Source organism: Moschus berezovskii, chromosome 1 (genome assembly GCF_049115385.1).
Source record: "Moschus berezovskii isolate FMDL1 chromosome 1, NW_MosBer_1.0, whole genome shotgun sequence".
NCBI classification, from domain to species: domain Eukaryota; kingdom Metazoa; phylum Chordata; class Mammalia; order Artiodactyla; family Moschidae; genus Moschus; species Moschus berezovskii.
In genome coordinates, this window is record NC_142460.1 from 131,654,641 (window position 1) to 131,675,180 (window position 20,540).

The window sequence follows — 20,540 nt, forward strand, 5'->3', positions numbered from 1 at the left end:
AAAAAAAATCCAAGTGCTGGAAAATAACCCAAAACTTTCTAAAATAACTCTTAAGTGAAGAGAACACACGTATATTATCTTAAAATGTTACAACATTTTTCCTTTGAAATGATCATTAAAGAACTGTTTGTTCTGTATTCTGATTGTGGTAGCCAAACACAAATCTGCATCCATTAAAATTCATAGAACCATTAAATTCATGTAATCCACTACAATTCAGAGAAAATAAAATTAAAGTCATGGGAAACATTTTAAAATCTCCATTAAATATGGCCCATTCCTTGCCTCTCCTCTCCCCCAAGCCTGGACTGTGCCTCCACAGCCCCATCAGAACCCAGAGGACACTTACTTCTCTGACACTCTCACTCCATCCCCTGAGCAATGACTCTGAAATTGGAGATGCCCCGTGTCTGGGCCACCTCCCCACACCTCCACATCTCAGGCCAGGCTTCCAGCCATTCACATAAGCCCTGCTCCCCTTGCAGCCAATTCCCCTTGCAGCTGATTCCCTCATCCCGGCTCTCGCAGCCCTGTTGCTGCCAGTTCAACAACCTTGAACTGGTACCTTGGGTATCTTTTCTCCTCTCTCTCTCACCCTCCTCCCACTTCACTCTCTCAACTCTTGACCACTGTACCCTACAAAGTCTGGGCTCCACTGGGGTGCAGAAGGGGGAGAGGAATTCTCCTTTTGTCCTGATTATTTACTATTTAAATATTTATTAATATTTACTCAGAAGAGATAGGGTCTGCTTTGAATGGTTAAAAACTTCCTGAACATGGTAAGACACAGAACCTGGAAATAATCGGATTTTCCCTGGGCAACTGAACCAGACTCTGCAAAGAGGGCAAGTCTGCTGCTGTGCAGGGCGCGTGTGGTCTGGCACCCGCCTTACACTTCCTCCGTGCCTCGGCTGCAGTGAGCAACTGACGTTTTTAATTGGTCATGTTCCATCCCTTCTCAGGGGCTCCGTCCATGCTGCTCCCTTTTCTTAAGACTATTTTATCCAAGATTCTCTACAACCTGGTTTCACAGAATTTACAACAGAAACTTGAGCCCCAGTGCAGCTTTTCTCAACTGGTAAGGCCAACTTTCAGTAGCCATGGACTAGAACGGTCACGTGGCAATCAGAGCCCAAAGAAATAACAACTGAGCAATGATACAATAAACCAGAAAAACAGATATACTGAATAAATAAACTTACCCTAAGTAATACACTTTCAAGCTGTTCTAGGAATTTTAAACTTACAATGTTATGCCATGTACATCAAACAATATAATCAGCTAAATATGTTAAATGTTGTCTAAAATATCTGCATGTCCAGAGAATGCAATACACAAAAATTCCTTGACTTTAATATATAATATGACAAGACCAGTGTTAATTGCTCAGTTGTGTCTGACTCTTTGCAATTCCTATGGACTATGTAGCCCACCAGGCTCCTCTGTCCATGGGATTGTCCAGGTAAGAATACTGAAGTAGACTGCCATTTCCTTCTCCAGGGATTCTTCCTGACCCAGTGATGGAACCTGTGTCTCTTGCACTGCAGACAGATTCTTAACTATCTGACTGCCAGGTAAGCTAAAGAGTCAGAAAAATTTCATATCCATATTTTATTTAATGCAAAAGACATAAATGTTACTTAAGGTCATACTCTGGAGGAAAAACTACTCCCATAATCTTTCAATGACAGTAACTAGGCAAATTTTCCATATTCCAACTTGGATTTTCTTTTTATAGAAATAATTTCCCCCATAATTTAAGAGTTAAAATCAGTGTTTTAATGTTAAGTCAAAAGTTAAAGACATCAAATGTTTCTTTTGCAGCGCTTTTATTTATCTGTGTAGATATACAATGATCATAATTTACAGTTACATAACTTTTAGTAATTAACTGGACTATAGGAAAAATCATACAGAAAGTTTGTACCACAAAATCATGTCCCTAAGAAATTAGGGTTCTCAGTAACAGAGAAATAAAGAAGCTCAAAAGGGTCAGCAACCTCTCATAACTAAAGAGAGGAGAACACAATCTGCTATATGTGGAAATGAGACTTCATAAAAGTATCTTTCAAATATCCCCTATTACAAAAGGGAATGCCTATTAAAATGCCATTATTTATTCTATATAAAACTTCCTATCACTTGAAAAGCTTTTTGCTTTAAGATTTAAAAAAAGGCCAAGTCCTTAAGATAGATTTTGTGAAAATTATGTCAATACAATATCCAAAGATTTCCATTATTTACTGTCCTTATTCAAAAATCACCTGCATGGACCAGGTGCAATTTTGTAAACTTCACCACTGATAAGCCTATTCCAAAGCAGAATTTTTCAGCAATAAAGAAGACACAATCCTCACAGTTATGCTTTAAAATAGGTATATTCAAGATATAAATATAAAATCTCTCCAGACTATTATTTTTCCTAATGACTAAACTCTAAATTAAAAAAAAAAAATGGAGGTTTTCAAACCAATGATGTATGCAGCCCATTCTCAGGACAGAGTCATTTAAACTTCTCATCTGTAAAACACAATATAATACATTATCAAAAAAGGGAGGGGGAAAAACCCACAAAACCCCATCATTACAAAATGAAAACCATAACCACTACACAAAACATGCAGTGTCAAGTATTAAGTTACAAATTTTGCTAGATAATCTTTTCACTCCTTTTGACCATAAGAGTGACACAGGATCAATGTAGAAAATTCAGAAAATATAGAAAAGTCAAGAAAAAAAATAAACTCTTCTAACCCTAACATTGAAATGGAATTGGTAATATTTGGGGATTTTTCTTTCAGCCTTTTTTCCATTATATACAAGTAATGAATTTAAGAAATACATATGCCTGTATCAAAATACTTTTTCTTGAATAAAATTAGGATATATTTGCATTTTTACCTTTTGTTTACTTAACATATGGCAATGTTGAGTATCTCTGACTTTAGAAATCCTTCTAAAACATGATTTTAACAACAACTATTTACAGAAGCAGAAGTACTATGTTAAAAGGGAATCTGAGGGAGTTCCCTGGCAGTCCACTGGTTAAGACTCCACACTTTCACTGTTCAATCCCTGGTTGGGGAACTAAGATCCCATAAGCCTCAAGGTGTGGCCAGATAAAAAAGGAATTTGAGACAACCAAGAATCAATCTCCAGAAAACACAGCCTTGTTCTATCCTATTTCAGCCTACTCAAAATTCATAAAACTTACATGGTATATATTCACAAGTAAATTTTTTAAATCATAAAAAAATTCAGTATCTAAAAAACTAGAAATAGCAAGAAAAAGAATCATCAGGAGAAAGTATTTGCAAATGATGTGGCTGATAAGGGATTAGTCTCCAAAATTTACAAACAGCTTATGATGCTTAACAGCATCAAAACAAACAACCCAATCAAAAAATGGGCAGAAGACCTAAACAGACATTTCTCCAAAGACATACAGATTGCCATGAGGTACATGAAAAGATATTCAACATCGATAATTATGAGAGAAATGCAAATCAAAACTACAATGAGACATCACCTCACACCCACCAGAATGGCTATCATCAAAAAATCCACAAACAATAAATAGGGGAGGGTGTGGAGAGAAGGGAACCCTCCTATACTATTGGTGGGAATGTAAATTGGTATAGCCACTATGGAAATCAACCTTTTAAAAAACTAAAAACAGAGCTACCACATGACCCTGCAATCCCACTCCTGGGCATATATCCATAGAAAAATATGATCCAAAAGGATACATGCACCCCGATGATCACTGCAGCATTGTTTACAAAAGCCAAGACATGGAAGCAACCTAAATGTCCACTGACAGAGAAATGGATAAAGCAGATGTGGTACATATACACAATGGACTATTACTCAGTCATTAAAAGGAATGAAATAATGCCATTTGCAGCAACAAGGATGGAACCAGAATGTGTCATGCTGAGTGAAGTAGGTCAGAGAGAGAAAGAGAAGCACTGTATGACATCCCTTATATGTGGAATCTAAAAAGAAGTTATGCAGATGAACTTACAGGACACAGAGAAACTCAGAAAACAAACATGGCTGCTGGGTGAGTAGGGACAGTTAGGGAGTCTGGGATGAACAGGTACACACGGCTGTGTTTAAGATGGATAACCAACAAGGAACTACTGTATAGCACATCAAACTCTGCTCAATGTTATGTGGCAGCCTGGATGGGAGGGGGGTTTAAAAGAGAACGGATGCCTGTATATTTATGGCTGGGTCCCTTCACTGTTCACCTGAAACTATCACAGCATTGTTAATTGGCTATATGCCAGTATAAAATAAAAAGTTAAAAAAAAAATAGAATCACTACTATGGTTCAGCATACACTCATGGAAAAAATTGATTTAACTTACATTCCACACTATATACTTTAATCTGTTCCAAGTAAGAGAATACAGAATAGCGTGTTAGTACCAGGAGAAAATAAAAGATTATCTTAACTGTTAATACCAACTAGCTTATCTCAACTAGATAATAAAAGATTATCTCAACCTCATAAAGAGTCAACATGACTGAGTAACTGAACAACAACAATTAGTTAAGAAAAAGAAAATACGAGAAAGAAGGAAAGGGTAAGCCTAGCACAGGAAGTGAAGACAAACCCCTTTCCTCCAATAAATTACAAATACTGCAGGCCTCTCTCTCTTCTCTCAGAAGGAAAGTTAAAGCCCAATTTGCTTTTTATTCCCTTCATTTTAACCTTTGATATCCACCCTTCAAAACTTTTCTAATACAAACAAGAATTATGTTACAGTAGTCCCAAAGATAATTGTTAGCTTTCAAAATTCAAGAGACTAAACAGTCTTTGGGACTCTGTGGGAGAGGGTGAAGGTGGGATGATTGGGGAGAACGGCATTGTAGCATGTATATTATCATAAGTGACCAGTCCAGGTTCGACGCATGATACAGGATGCTTGGGGCTGGTGCACGGGGATGACCTGGAGGGAGGATATGGGGAAGAGGGAGGTGGGAGGGGGGCTCAAGAAAGGGAACACATGTACACCCGGGGCGGATTCATGTCAATGTATGGCAAAACCAACCAATATATTAATGTAAGGTAATTTGCCTCCAATAAAATAAATTAAAAAAACAAATTCAAGAGACTAATTTCTTAAAAGTCTAAACCCAATCTTGAAATAAACTACTAAAGCTTCAAGATTTTCAAAATAAAGACTTTTCTCTTTCAATACTTACTCTTCATGAGAAAGTTTCGTTTCTTCCCTTTTTTTTGCAGAATAATTTAGGTTCCCACCTAAAATACACACAAGTGCAGAATTTTTTCAATGTAACTATCAGAAGTAAAATTCAAACACGCATGTGCCAATGTGCACGCACACACATACATCTTAAAGTAACAAAAAAAGCTATGGAAGGTGAGAAATATTTTATCTCCTGAAAACTCCCCAAGGGGGAAAAAACGTTTTTTAAGAACACTTATATGATACAAATAATCACTCCTTAATGTTAGCATTTTTTAAGAAATTTGGACTTATGTATTGCTCAAGGTTTGAGGACACTGTACTACTAATAAGTAGTGAAAATTAAGAGACATTAAAAGAAATGACCTAAAATTATTTAAACATCACATATAGTCATCTTTCTAAATACATGACAACCCTTAGGGGGCAAGCCAGTTTAGAATAAAGGCAATATAAAAATTTTATTAAGGACAAAAAATATAAAAACAAATATAAGCAAATGAAAAAAATATGTAATTTCTCATTCTGTTATCAAACACTTTCAACCTTAAAATGCAAACTTCAGCCTTAAATGTGTTTACTTCTCATTTTTTAAAAATATAAGACACAGGCTAAAACAGTCCTCACAATTAGACTTTAAAGTAAGTATATAGGAAGGACTTCAGGTTACTTTTTTTAAAAGTCATACTTCTTTATGATAATATAAAAATAACATCTAACGCAAAACTTAAACTGAACTGACCAACAAGAACAGAACAATTTTAATAAATAAATATGAAGTCCCAGAATACATAATTATATGCTATGAAGGAAAATGTGTTTCAACACTATAAACAGAATGTTATTACATGAACTAAAGCACTGGCCTCTACAGGTGCATGGAGACAATCCAAGGGGCAAAACAATTGTCCACTGTAGTTGATATGTGGCAGAAAACAACAAAATTCTGTAAAGCAATTATCCTTCAATTAAAAAATAAATTAATTTTTTAAAATACCTCAATTTCTCTTACCTTGGGCACGATTCACCATGTAGAGTAAGACGACAGATAAAAGTGATACTGGAAGTGAAAAAAACATAGGGTCCTTAAAAACATGTACTTTTCCCTAATGGTTCCTATGTAATCATAATTGCAACCCATGGACTGTATGTAGCCCGCCTAGCTCATCTGTCCATGGGATTTCCCAGGCAAGAATGCTGGAGTGGGTTGCCATTTCCTTCTCCATGAGATCTTCCCGACCCAGGGATCTGGAAGATGGAGGGGTTCTTTATCATCTGAGCCACCAGACCAGGGAAGTCCATTAATTCATATACAGCCCACTATTTAAGAAGAAATAAAATATTTTTAAAATGTGATGTGCTAATTTCTGCTAATTTTGAGATAATAAAATGTATTCAGGCTAGTCATAGCAATCATCTGCAAATACCACACTTTAAGTAGTCTTTATTCCTGTAAATGAAGTCAGATAAAATTATCACTGGAGTATACCATTTTAAATACAACTTACTGAAGTATAAAAGACATCTTGGTATGTTATGTGACATTTTCTTCAGATGAACACAGTTTATGTGTAAGATGAACACAGTTTATGTGTAAGATGAACACATTAATGGAAAAATACTGATTCATGTTTGCAGTTTTCAGCAGTTTCCTAATGCTTCCTATTTTCAACCAATGAATCATTAAATAAATGATTTATTGGTAAAATTAAATAACAGGACTAACAATAAAAACAATTCAAAACAGACTAATGAATAAACCATGAGTGCTCTGCCCTAAGCCACACTACTGACCACATCTTCACACTAGGGACATACTCAGGACCCATCAAATGGTTCCACTCTAAAGGGGAAAGTGTTTTGTTTTTTGTAAAAAAAAAAAAAAAAACATTAAGTATTTATGAAACAGACAAGATGAGTATTGGATCTGGGTGGCTTTTTCTGTGTAACTTTTTTCACTGAGAATGTTTTGAATGTTTATTCACGCTGTAACAGGTATCTGTACTACACTCTTCTTTGCACTGTAATTAAAAATATATAACATAACATTTACCAGTAAAAAAAAAAAACAACAAATATTTAGAACAGAATAGAAAGTAGATTCTATTGCTACCTTTATGGCTAGGAATCTTCTGAAAAGTGCCAATGAACCTTCACAAAACTAAAAAGTCACTAGCTGGAGTAGGAAGTTGCTGTATAACACAGGGAGCTCAGCCCCGTGCTCTGTGGGTTTGGGGGAAGGAGGTTCAAGAGGGAGGGGGACATATGCATACTTATAGCTGATTCACACAGCTATACGGCAGAAACCAACAAAACATTGTAAAACAATTATCTCCAATTAAAAATAATTTTAAAAACTGAGAGATCGAAAAATAATAATAATACCAAAAAAATAAAAATTACTAGCTGGGAAACAGATGCGCAGGCTAAGAATTAGGCAAATCTGAGTGCAACACTTTAGGGATTTGGTTTTTAAAAGAGGGGAAAAGAACAATAACAAAAACCTAGAAGTATAAATGATGACGTGTGCATGCTAAGTCACTTCAGTCTTGTCTGATTCTGCAACTGCATGGACTGTAGCCCACCAGGGCCCCTTCAGGTTCTTCTGTCCAGGGGATTCTCCAGGCAAGAATACTGGAGCAGGTTGCCATCTCCTTCTCCAAGAAACAAGGACATTCTGCCACATGTTAGAAGAAACTAAACGTTGCCAGGTGGCGCACTTACAGGAAACACAGGCAATGAAGAAAACTTCTAAAAACAAGTATCCCCGAGTATCCAGGATCATTCCAGCAATAATGGAAATGACTGCCAACCCAAGATTCTGGATGGACTGCATGCTACAATTTAAGAAATTAAAAATTATATATATCAATTCTAAAGTCATCATACACAAAAAGCAAGTCACTATAAATAATCCTATCTATAAACCACCTATTATTAATGCTAAGAGATGTTTTCAACCAGGAATGATCTGATTAGATTTTTTTTTTCCCCATGACTGTTTCCACTACTTAACTTCAGGCTCACAGGTAAGGGAATCTGCCTCAGCCAGGGCAGGATGAACATGACACCTTCCTGCTGAACGAGACAAAGCGCTAAGTGAATGCCAACCATAGATGTGGTTCTCCTTTGGCCTTGCTACGTTCAGGAACATAGCATCTCACTGAGAAGTCTACAGATAAGCAGTAGGATGGTCAGCAAGCAATGCCTTCTTACAGGGTGGCTTATTGCTAGTTCTCCTATTAAGGGGCTTGGTGCATTTTTCTGCCACAATAATAACACAAATAGATTAACGGACTTTTCTGGTTAGTTTGAGGTTCAGAGCTGTCCCAAAAGCCTGAAGATGACTAGATTCAAGAGGTCTGGATTTTTATAAGATAATTAAATCGACACAGCAGGGAGAGACATTATAAGATCCATGTGCAAACACTTACAAGCCATATGCAGTTCCCAGTTGATGTTCAGGAACTACAAACGCCACCATTGGCCACAAGGCACAGGCAAGTAATGAGTAGGAGAGTCCCAGGAGACACTACAGAAAGCAACACAGAAAAGAGTATGTTTACCAAAAGGCGATCTTCCTTTGATGCAGATTAGCAACAGTGACATAATAACTAACACATGCATATCTACACAAATTGCGTTACAAAATAATTAGGCTAAAAATTCACATTCAATACAGAAAGGTCCTGGCCTCTCACTAACAGTATTCCTCCAGTGACAAAACACACCAAGTAAGAAAATAAAGCTAATTTGCAAAAAGTCATTACCAATGTCTCAGGCAAGCTAATTTTCCAGTCTTCATGAGGAATTACAAGTTAAGCAATCATGGTAACATTATGCCAGTAGTCTATTACCTTACCTCTGGGTCATCACCACCCATCTAGAGAGACAAGCACAGAGCCAGTAACAACCACTGCTCATTAAACATCACCTACTGCTAACTTTTTCTCCAATTAAAGAAAAGACTTTATGATTTAAGTTAAAATAAGAGCACTCATCATTTATCTCTATCAAATTGGCAACAATTAAAACAATGCCAGTGTCCAACATAGCAAGGACACTATTAATTTAAAAAGAAACACACATTCATATACTATTGGTAAAGTTCTAAATGGGTAGAACGCTATTACAGGAGAGGTTTCACAGAATCCATCAAGATGTTCAGTGTGCAAAACCTCTGCTCTAGCATTTCTACTTCTAGGAATTCATCCCACAGATTTCTCACCAAGGGCACAAATATATATATTCACAATATTCTTTTATTAACAGTTCAGAAATACAGCACTTCAGCCTGTGGTCTTAAAAAATGACATTTTTGATGAATAATAACAAAAACTTGATGAATTCATCATTACTCTTTAACCTACTTAGAGTCAGAGACAAAAAAATGTAAAATCCCAGATACTGGGCTAAATGATGGAATGACTTCTCTTAATGAAAAATAAATGGAACTAAAAGGCATTTTGGCTTTTATATGACTATTTTATTTCAAATTCTCCATTAGCATTGAGAGTATTATATAGCCAAATGAAATCAAAAAGACTATTTATTAATGACTATTATTTATATACTTCAAAAATAGTTATCCTGTGGAAACTGAAATCAAGTCATTGCTTTCCCCACTATCATGAGCACTGTGCTCAGAAGAGCTGAGCACAGCTTCTGCTACATGCTGTACCGTCCTCCCTGAGCCCCTCAGTGTCAAAGCCACATTACCATAGCAATCCAGGGGTTCCACAGTGTGAAGGCCAGCATGATGTGGGAAGCAAGTGTGGTCACCACTGCACACAAAACCCAGATGATGTTCTTTCCTGTTTTATCCACCAGAAGCCCAAATATTGGGGACATGGGAGCTGATATTACATATACGATACTGCCCAGAAAATACAAAAGATACTTAATAAAAGACATCACAGCAAAAAAAAAAAAAAAATCCCAAAGTCCTTAATTCTAAAATTCCTAGCTCATTTAACATTCTTCTAAAACGGTCATCAGTAAATAGAAATATAAAGATATAAAAGTGATCCAAGACTTCGCTGGTTTTCCATTAATGCAAAGATGGCCATTTTCAGGATCAAGACCCAAGAGAGACTTGGTTTCACACTACAGACGTTAGCTCACATAAGTCTTTTCTGGCTCTAACATAGGGTTATAATTAAAGACCCACACTAAGCACATAGTAAGCATTTACAGAATTAATGGAATACCTGTTAATAGCACTGGCTGCTTGGGAGGAAAATCCAAATTTCTCTGTAAAGAAAACTCTAAAATAGAAAGGGGGGAAAAAAGCAAATCCATTAGAGAGAATTATTCTGTTTTTGTAAAAATAAAAGCAAAATAATACAGAATAAAATAGTTAACTTCCCCTTCTTTCTAAACTGTTTTCCCATCTTATTTGATATTCATCTTCGAGCAACTGGCTAAAGCTTTAGTATTTATGTAAGTACTTCACCAACTAAATAAAATACACTGATGCCTAATTTTTCCTCTTTTACATATACAGAAAATAAAACACACAAATTTTCAGAAACCCAAATGTATTACTATACGAAACCAAGATGGCTTCTTTTCCTTAAAAGCAATACTGGATGCGTCCTTTGCTAAATAATGTATAAGGTTCCTCTCTCAAACTGTAAAGTGAAAGACTGAATTTAAGGATTATGATTACAAAGATGTTTCTCCACAAACACACACACACACTGCTCTGTTTAAGTGACAGTGAAAATCACTCAGTCGTGTCTGACTCCCTGCAACCCCATGGACTATACATACAGTCCATGGAATTCTCCAGGCCAGAATACTGGAGTGGGTAGCCTTTCCCTTCTCCAGGGGATCTTCCCAACCCAGGGATTGAACCCAGGTCTCCCGCATTCCAGGCAGATTCTTTACCAACTGAGCCACAAGGGAAGCCCACTCTGTTTAAGTAGGTGCCTACAAAAACATAGAGGAGGTAGGAGATAAACCAAAAAATTTGGTTTAAACCCTGAATCTGAGTCTGGTAGAACTGCAGTCCTAACAAATGGAAATGTGCCTTGTCACTATGAGCTAATGCACTGTCTTCATTCTCAGTAAGAGACTTCCTAACAAAAGAATAAAGAGGAAACGAATACAAATCCAAAATCAAGCATTAAAATAAATCAGTATCATGAATCAAAAACTGTACTGAGGTATTTCCTCAAAAACCTAATACAAGTATTAAACCAATACTAAACCTTAAGCTACGGCTTCCTGGGTGGCTCAGTAGTAAAGAATCTGCCTGTCAATGCAGGCAATGCAAGAGAAGTGGGTTTTATCCCTAAGTCAGGACGATCCCCTGGAGGAAGGCACAGCAACCCACTACAGTATTCTTGCCTGGAGAATCCCATGGACAGAGGAGCTTGGCAGATTATAGTCCATGGAGTTGCAAAAGACGGACACAACTGAGTGACTGAGCAAACAAACCTCAAGCTAAGAAAAACAGTTGTATCGCAGGATGTAAAACAATTTCTATGAACATACTAACAACCAAAGAAACAAAATTTACACTTATATGATTAAATTCTCATTATAATTTAGCCAACAAAAATGGAAGGCTAGAAATTACTCACTTTCCAAGTCCAATGAAAGGGAAGACTGCGACATAATAGCAGACACAGATGATAAATATAAGCCACAGGGGTAAGGAGAAGTCCTTCACGTCAGTTAACTTAATCACTTCACCTGAGAGGAGAAGGGAAAGATGCTGTCAGTGCAATTCTGCATTTCTAAGTCAAGATTCTTTTTATCACCTGATTAACTTTTGTAATTCAGTTAAACTTTTCTCAGTAAATTACTAGAACACAACTTTGGGGATAATTTTAAAAGACAATAGAAAAATATAAAATCTAAGATTAGTATCTACCTTCTTCCTCTCCTCCAGGAACACTTATCACTTTGCAAATACACAAAGTACAATCAAGAAGGTAAATTCTGCCAAAACCACTTGCAGGGAAAAAAAATGTATCCAAAACTTTAGACAAGTGAAAACAGATTTGGAAATAAAAGATTTAAATTGAATATACATCGATATAAAATTTTTTAAAAATTTAAGTGGAAGTAAAAGATTTAATAAGCATGTATTAATAAGCTTCGCTGGGTTTACAACATTACTATAAGAAATTACCTCACTGTAAATTATCTCAAAAAGGCCATAATCCCCAAAAGCCTAAGTTTTCCTGCTTCAGACTAACCTGTTTTTCCTTGTTCTTTATGAAGGATTCGTTCTGCTCTCTGATCCAAGTAAGCAAGAGCCAAGGCACAGACAAGTGAAAGAATGCATGTTATACCCCCTATAATATAAAAGAGAGAGAGAGATTTTTTAGAGAACCAAACTGAAGGTTCCTAAAAGGCAGAGCGTTATATTAACAGCAGAAAACTTAGCCACGGGAAGGGATATGGCATCTGGATGCATATATGAAAAAACTACAATTACTAAATCAGGACAGAAGGAAAGGAAGTGCATATGGGAAAAACTCAACACCTAACAGTTGCTATTACTATATATTAATTATTTCCCAGGAGAAGGTTGGAGATTAGAAGGAAACAGCTAGAACCAACTAGTCTAGTCTTATAATCAGAATACAGATTAAAGAAAGCTGATGACCAGCTAGCAAATTAGTCTGAATTTCTTAATTCAGTCTAAGCACACATTATTGATGGATACCGGAGCAGGGGAAGAGGACAGAATTGCAAAAGCAAAGTCTGATCCTATGATCGGCTCACGTTCCTTCTGACCCCTTCCCAAGTCTAACCCCTGCTCCCGCCCTGTGGCGACCCCAAGGGCACCAGCTCAAGTTCCATCTGACCCCTTCCCAAGTCTAACCCCTGCCCTGTGGCAGCCCCAAGGGCACCAGTTCATGTTCCTTCTGACCCCTTCCCTGCCCCCACCCCATGGTGGCCCCGAGGGCACCAGTCCTCCCACAGCACAGCCCACTCACTCTCTCCTCCGTGCAGTCAGCATTACTCACCTACGCTGACTCATATCATTAAAGTGAATCAGGATAGAGAGTGAAGAAAGTTTACACTTCTCAAGATTTTAATAAAAGTTTAGTAAAGCTAATGAATCTTTAATTGGCTGATGCAATATGACATAATATGAAAGACTGCAGAGTCAGGAGACGTGGGTTCTGCTTCTGGCACTAACAAGCTGACTGATCTTGGGCAAGGAATTTAACCTCTCTGAGCTTCAATTTTCCCATCTGTAAAATAAGCAGCTTTGACTTGATGGCACAGATCCTTCCTGGCTCTAAAATTCTTTAAAATTTATTCTCAAATTCTCCATCGTGGAGGGAACTAGAAAGACTACTGAAGAGCATTTGGAAGTAAGAAAAAGCTTTTGAGAGGCAAAGAATTTGAGAGGGAGAGGAATTACCCTCTCCCTAGCATTACCTCGCACTACACCCCAGTTCGATTCCTGGGTTGGGAAGATCCCCTGGAGAAGGGATAGGCTACCCACTCCAGTATTCTTGGGCTTCCCTGGTGGCTCAGATTGCAAAGAATCTGCCTGCAGTGAGGGAGACCTGGGTTCAATCCCTGGATCAGGAAGATCCCCTGGAGGAGGATATAGCAACCCATTCCAGCATTCTTGCCTGGCGAATCCCCATGGACAGAGGAGCCTGGCGGGGGCTACACTCCATGGGGTCACAAAGAGTCAGAAATAACTAAGCATAGCACAGTCCTCCCTTTACCAGCCTGTACCAAGGAATTAAAAGGAATAAAAGATGGTACAGAGCCTGCAGCTCACCACCCACAAGTCTCCCTAGGGCTCTGCAAGCAGTTCTCCACCCGCCATGGGGCTCAGTTAGACAAATTTACCACACAGAGAAGCACAGCCGGTGAGTCCAGAGAGCCTCATCCGCGTCTCACTGACCCAGCTGGCAGCCAGCACAACCCAGCCTTAGCCAACAGAACTTGGGGTCAAAAGTGATCTATATGGCTTAGTCAAACACCCACACTTTTACAGAAAACTAAGACATAGAGGTTAACTTCCTTGTCAAAGATGAGTCAGGACCAGAATCCAGACTCTGGGCTCCCAACCTGGTAGGTTTCTAATCACTTCCTATCACCTCTGACATCTACGCAATCTAAGTTCCATAAGCAAACTGAATTTGATCAAAGGGAACAATTCTCCCTTTAGACTCTCAGACTATTAATGAACACCTTACAGGGAGGTACACACTCCCTGACTGTTTTCAGAGTTCTCACATAGACTCTCATTTGCTTATCACAACAACACTGAAGCACACATGGGACAAGATCCTCATTTTAAGAAAGTGGAAATAAACACAACAGGATGAATGATGTTACTATGTTTACTGTGTCTAATTAGGTCCAAGAACCAGTGAATTGTGCAGGCACAATTACAACCAAGTGGTCTAACCCGGATTCCCCTCTCTGTCATGCCACCTTGTGTAACAAGCTTTCAAGAGACAAAACGTGGGACTTCAGGATTCACTAACCGATCATAAGTGTGACCCCAAGGGTTGTGTGACCAGCAGAACCCAATGAAGCTTCAACCTTAGAATACAGCCATCCCATGAGGTTCATGTTTACTGTGCTTCCCTGGAGGGAAAAGAAAAAAATCATCATAATTTTCATTTGTATCTGTCCTGCTTGGAAAAAAAAGATGTGAGTAGCTTAGAGAAATAGGTATAATAGGGATCATTAAACAACAGGTATTAAAAAAAAAAAACACTACAAGGAAAAATAACAACCCAAGATAAAGCCACAGCTAAGATTACTACACAAAAATGGTAATTTATAGAAAATGCTAGTATTCAAAACGGCACAGTACATCTAGAACCTCCTAGTAGCCCAAACAAAAATAAGACACAAGTCACAAAATTTACAGGGTACCCGAAACAATAATAAACTCTGGCTCAGAAAAAGCACAGCTTTTCCTGATGGTGACATCTGGAGAAAAAATTCATCCTCTGATTGTCCTTGGCACGGTGTGATCAGTCGTGTCTGACTTTCTGCGGCCCGATGGACTGCAGCCTGCCAGGCTCCTCTGTCCATGGGATTTCCCAGGCAAGGTTACTGGAGTGGGTCGCCATTTCCTTTTCCAGGGGATCTGCCCAACCCAGCGATTGAACTCAAGTCTCCTACAAGTCTCTTGCATTGCAGACTGATTCTTTACCACTGAGCTACCTGGGAAGCCCATATCAAATAGCAATACATGTTTCCTTAAAAAATAAGGAAAAACTAAAGCATGGAAGGAGAATAGAAAGGGCTGGACACCTTGCTGAAAATGTGACTGTGGATTAAGAACCTGAAGGAAGCTGTGAGACTGCCCCAGGGAAAAGCACAGCACTCCAGATAGGAGAACAGCCAGTGACCTGGCCCCGAGAGGCAGGCCACCCAGCGTGCTCAAGGCAAGGAGTGCAGAGTCTAGAGCAGTGTCTGCGAAGGAAAGACAGGAAGAGAGGAGGTCCTCAGGGAGGAACTGGGGGGAAGGCAGGCTACTGGTAACAAAAGAACTTCTGGCTTTTACTGTATGAGATGGGAAGCCACTGGGATTCTAAGTAGAGAACTGGTACAACCCCTGACATTTTAACAGACTCACTCTGGCTGCTATACTCAAAACATCCTCAAGTGAGGATGACACAGAAGCCAGGACATTGGCTGGGGGCTGCTGCCATGATGAAGAAGAGAGATGACGGTCTTGGACTAGGTAGACTGGCAAAGGACACAATGAGAAGCGATCAGATTACAGATACATTCTAATGGTAAAGCTGATAGGATCTGCTACTGGAAAATATGTGGAGAGTTGAGCGAGTGGTAAGGAGTGGTTCACAGTGACATCAGTCTTTGCCTGAGAAACTGGAAGAAAAGAGCTGCTCATAACTGAAGATGAGACACCTTTAGCATGAGCTGGTTTGGGTGATGGTAGGTGGAATAGCAAGAGCTGGGCTTTGACTGAGTTGAGTCTGATACGCCTACAAGACATCCACATGAAAATGTCAGCGAGAAAGCTACACATAACGGATGGAATTCAAAGGAAAGGCCTGGACAATACAACTTCAGGAGCAAAGATATGCTATTTAAAACTTCAAAACCAGATAAGATTACCAAGGAAGTAAGTGTCAAAAGAAATGAGAAGGTGTCCAATGACCCAGCCCACATTACAGGCTGAGAAGACTGAGATGGATGCAGCAAAAGAGGTAGAGGAAGCAAGAAGAAAACGATGAGACTGTGGGGTCCTTGAAGCCAAGAGAAGAAATCAAGGAAGTGTTCTAAACACTACTGCCAAGGTCAGACACTGGAGACTGAGAAACGAACGGATCCTCAACCAGATTCTCACAGCAAATCGCACAAATGGCTATTTCTCACAAAACAGTAGCCAGTGGCACTACTCAGATGAGTATTAAGGTATAAATGAAGACTTACCGGAAACTTTCCTCAATATCATCGAAAATACAAGTCTCTCAAAGACATGTTGTCTTAATAACTCTTCAAATCTAGAATGCCTAATGTGACCTGGCTTAGCAAGTACTCAATAAATATTTCTCAAAATAAGGAAATTTTAAAAGTAACAAATAAGAACCAAAAGGCTGCTGGACTTCCAACCCCCAGGTAAGGCATGAAAAATAATAGAATTGAGAAGTCCACTGCCTAAAGGGTAATGGTAACAGCCCAAGTGTATAAAATCAGACAAACTTCCAACTCAGCCAACAAAAAATCATGACGAGGTAAAGCCGGAACCTCCACGATCTTTCTGAGTAAGCGCAGGAACATGAGAAACAAAAAAAGACCGAACCTCCATCTACCCCAGCAGCTCTGTGATGGACTCCTCTGGTCTCAAGCATCTCACAAGGACCCTAAATACACCATCCGAACCAGAGCCGAGCCACCCTGGCTGCTGCGGAGGTGGCTGCCTGAGCTCTACTTCACTCCACATCCAGCTCAGGTCCCTTACCATCCGATAAGCCCTGCATCACAGAAGCCCCTGAGACACCTTTTGAGAAACTTAGGGTTCCTCAAAACAAAGGTGAATGGATTTTTGCTAGTTTGTGACCACAAAGAAAAGAACCTGAAGATCACTAGAAATCACAACAGCATCACTGAGAATGAGTCTTGCTCAACTGCTCCTATTTCCTTCTTTTGGGAGTTACTGGATGATGAGATCCACCAACTGCTATAGACATGTCTTGATTTGCACAAGATACATTATGAAGCACCCAGAATGTCTCTGTGGATAAAATTTAGAAAACGTGGAAAACCACACTAGTTATCAAAGGTAAAATATTAAAATAATACTTGGGTGTTTCCTATCCAACTGACAAAATGACTTTTTAAAAATAATAGCCTGCACTATCAAAGCTACAGTAAGAAGGATCCTCTCATATCCCAAAGACACATAGAAACATCTCTGAAAAGATAAGGTGGAAATATGTCTCAACAGTCCTAAGAAACCCAAACAAACCCTCTGACTCAGTAATAATTCCATTCCGAGCAATCTAGCCTCAGGAAACAATCAGAGATACAGACAAATTTTGGAATGTTGTTGCACAACAGCTCTATTTATAACACTAGAAAACTAGAAAAAACCTACGTGTACAAAAATTAGAAATGTTCTATATATATACAACACACATATGTGTAATATATTTCATAAGATGAAGCATTACATTAAAAATATTTCATTTGTACTGCATTGTTTTGTACTGGATTTCTTCCCTAAGACTATGTTCCAAGGATTTTCATGCCATTTACAGTCTTTAAAATCTTGACTTTTAACGACAAGAATCTTTTTAAAAACCTCTATTCACAGGAGTTCATGAGGAAAAAACCCTAACAGGGTTTGGGATGGCCAAAGCACCTTCCAGGTTGAGTTTATAACAACATAATGTCGCTCCCCTGAGTACCCTCTATCAGACCACCTATCATGAAACACCGTGATCATTTCCAGGTTCCAAATGCTGGAAGGAAGGAGCATGACCACCCATAGTGAAGTCCAGAGAGGCGGGAGCACCACAGTCAGGGAACTGAAACCCTGGCCACACGGTTTAGACAAGCACAGGAAATGTGTATGTCTGACAAGGACCTTCAGATCTGTCTTCGTAAGCAAAATGTGAGTGCCTGGCAGAGAAAATAAACACTCACTAGAAGGCAAAAGCCCAACAACCAGTAAAAGCTACTTGTGCAGGCAGATCTCATCTCTATGGGAGACTGAGCTTCACCAAGTTAATTGTAGTTGGGACTTCCCTGGTAGGTCAGTGGCTAAGACTTGATGCTCCTAATGCAGGGGACCCAGGTTCAATCCCTGGCTGGAGAACTAAGATCCATATGCTGCAACTCAGAGTTCACGTGCTGCAAGTAAAGAACCCATGTGCCACAACTAAGACCAGGGCAGCCAAATAAACAAATGATAATAAAAATAATGCATTTGGATGCTTTTTATAAAGTGACACGACTTTGAGAATTTGTTTAAAAAACAAAGAGATAACTGCAGTAGATGAGTGAGAGCTTCTTATCACTAGAAATGTGCAAGCAGAGCCTGGATGACCACACATAACGACTTTCACTGCAGTAATGCCAAAAATGGGTAAAGAAGTGAGAGAATAAAACCTTTGTGATCCGTCTGTCCCAATGCTCAGACTCTCTGAAGTAACAAAAGCTCAGCTGGCATTTGAAACTGCTTCCTCTTAGATGAAATAAGATTAGAAATGCCTTCACTAAAGGTAAACAGTACATTATGGTCTAGAAAAATATACAAAAAATCAACACAACTTATACACAAATATATTTCATCCTGTAATCTTTAAGACACGGTTACAAGAGTCAATCTTTCGCTTCCTATTAGGCTTTGTTATCTGTCATACTTACAATTCTTGCCATGCTAAGCTGGAGTCCAAACACCAAGTTTAACTCTTTGCCTTTAAACCAGCTCACAGCGTATGTATTCTGGGCAACTGCTAAGGACTCCCCACCAATCCTAAAATAAGGAAAGAAAAGTCACAGCTTTTAAAAGAAATGCCACAGTTAGCAATGCAGCAGGTGTAAAACTTTGAAACTCCTCCCATCAAGAGGTAGTGTCTACGCCCCTCCACTGAATCTAGATGGACTTGTGATTGCTTCAGTGAGTAGGTGGTAGAGGGGGGGCTGGGATATAAAAGGGGGTATCTGCCTTTTCACTCAAACGTTCACACTTAGAACCCTGAGCCACTGTGTAAGAAGTCCAACTGCCCTGAGTCCACCACACTCAGAAAGCCAAGCCACACAGAGAGGCCGCATGTAGGGGCTCTAGTCAGCAGTGCCAGTCCTCAAGTCATCCCAGTCCAGGCTCCAGATATGAGGTACACAGACACGCTGTCCACACTGTACCCAATCCAAGTTCCTGACCCACAAAGTCCACAATGTAAGGGTTGTTTTGTAACAAGCAGGATCTATGGGGCCTTCCTGGGACAGGCCTTTGCTCACACCCTCTGCTGCAGCTCCTCTCTGAAGTACACAGATAATAGTATTTGGAACGAACTTCCTGAGTTGTGTTGCAGATGTGAAAACTGTCCCCACCAAAAGGAAGAACTACTTGATGACCATGAGGACACAGCCCAGGCCTCTGGGAGCCTAAGGACTGATACAGCTAACCCCTGTGACACCAGCCTACTGCCTCCCATCATCACCACCCATCGTCAGCCAATAACAGAATTGTACACGAGCTGATCAGGTATCCTGAGACATTCCTGCTTCGTCTGTGTTTTAAAATGCTTTGCCAAAACCCTTCCAGGAGCATGAAGCTTTTAAGGGCATGAGTCACCTCGTCTCCTTGCACAGCCCTACAATATACCTTTCTCTGCTCTAAACTCCTACATTTCACTGTACCTCACTGTGCATCAGGCACACAAACCTGCGTTTATAGTTTTATACTGCTGCTGCTGCTGCTGCTGCTAAGTCACTTCAGTCGTGTCCGACTCTGTGCGACCCCACAGACGGAAGCCCACCAGGCTCCCCCGTCCCTGGGATTCTCCAGGCAAGAACAGTGGAGTGGGTTGCCATAAGTACAGGTAATTTAATATACTGCAATGACAACCCTGCCTGCAATAAAAGGAGTTAGAGCTACCACATCATCATCTATGCTGTATAAAATGTTCATCTGTGAAGAGTGGTCCATAATTTGTGAAAACACACAGATGCACACTTTTTGGGCCAGTATCTTCCATATTTGACATTCTCCTACTTTCCAGATTTTAATTTGCCTTCTGCAGGTTCTAAATATTGACCTTTAGATAAGAGATTCCTCTTCTCTGTATCCAAACACTGAGTCCTCCTCACCACTGTCCTCGTCTAAAAATATT

General features: G+C 39.3%; 1 protein-coding gene across 4 annotated transcripts in view; it reads right to left on the reverse strand.

The window, feature by feature from the left end:
• MFSD1 (major facilitator superfamily domain containing 1) overlaps positions 1–20,540 on the reverse strand; it is a 39,724-nt gene that overhangs the window by 12,910 nt on the left and 6,274 nt on the right. For 2 of the 4 annotated variants that reach the window (XR_008683829.2, XM_088839460.1), the window contains exons 6-15: positions 19,072–19,180; positions 14,703–14,805; positions 12,435–12,533; positions 11,814–11,925; positions 10,434–10,490; positions 9,943–10,099; positions 8,658–8,755; positions 7,948–8,060; positions 6,236–6,283; positions 5,219–5,276 (exon numbers count right to left, since the gene is read on the reverse strand). Coding sequence is in view for 3 of the 4 variants with exons in the window: in XM_088839460.1 (XP_088695586.1) it covers positions 5,219–5,276; positions 6,236–6,283; positions 7,948–8,060; positions 8,658–8,755; positions 9,943–10,099; positions 10,434–10,490; positions 11,814–11,925; positions 12,435–12,533; positions 14,703–14,805; positions 19,072–19,180 (954 nt within the window). In the remaining variant the exon portion in view is untranslated. Of the gene's footprint in view, positions 1–1,813; positions 2,522–5,214; positions 5,277–6,235; positions 6,284–7,947; positions 8,061–8,657; positions 8,756–9,942; positions 10,100–10,433; positions 10,491–11,813; positions 11,926–12,434; positions 12,534–14,702; positions 14,806–19,071; positions 19,181–20,540 lie in introns of those variants that run through there. The other 2 variants (XM_055410820.2, XM_088839464.1) reach the window with 2 other exon arrangements.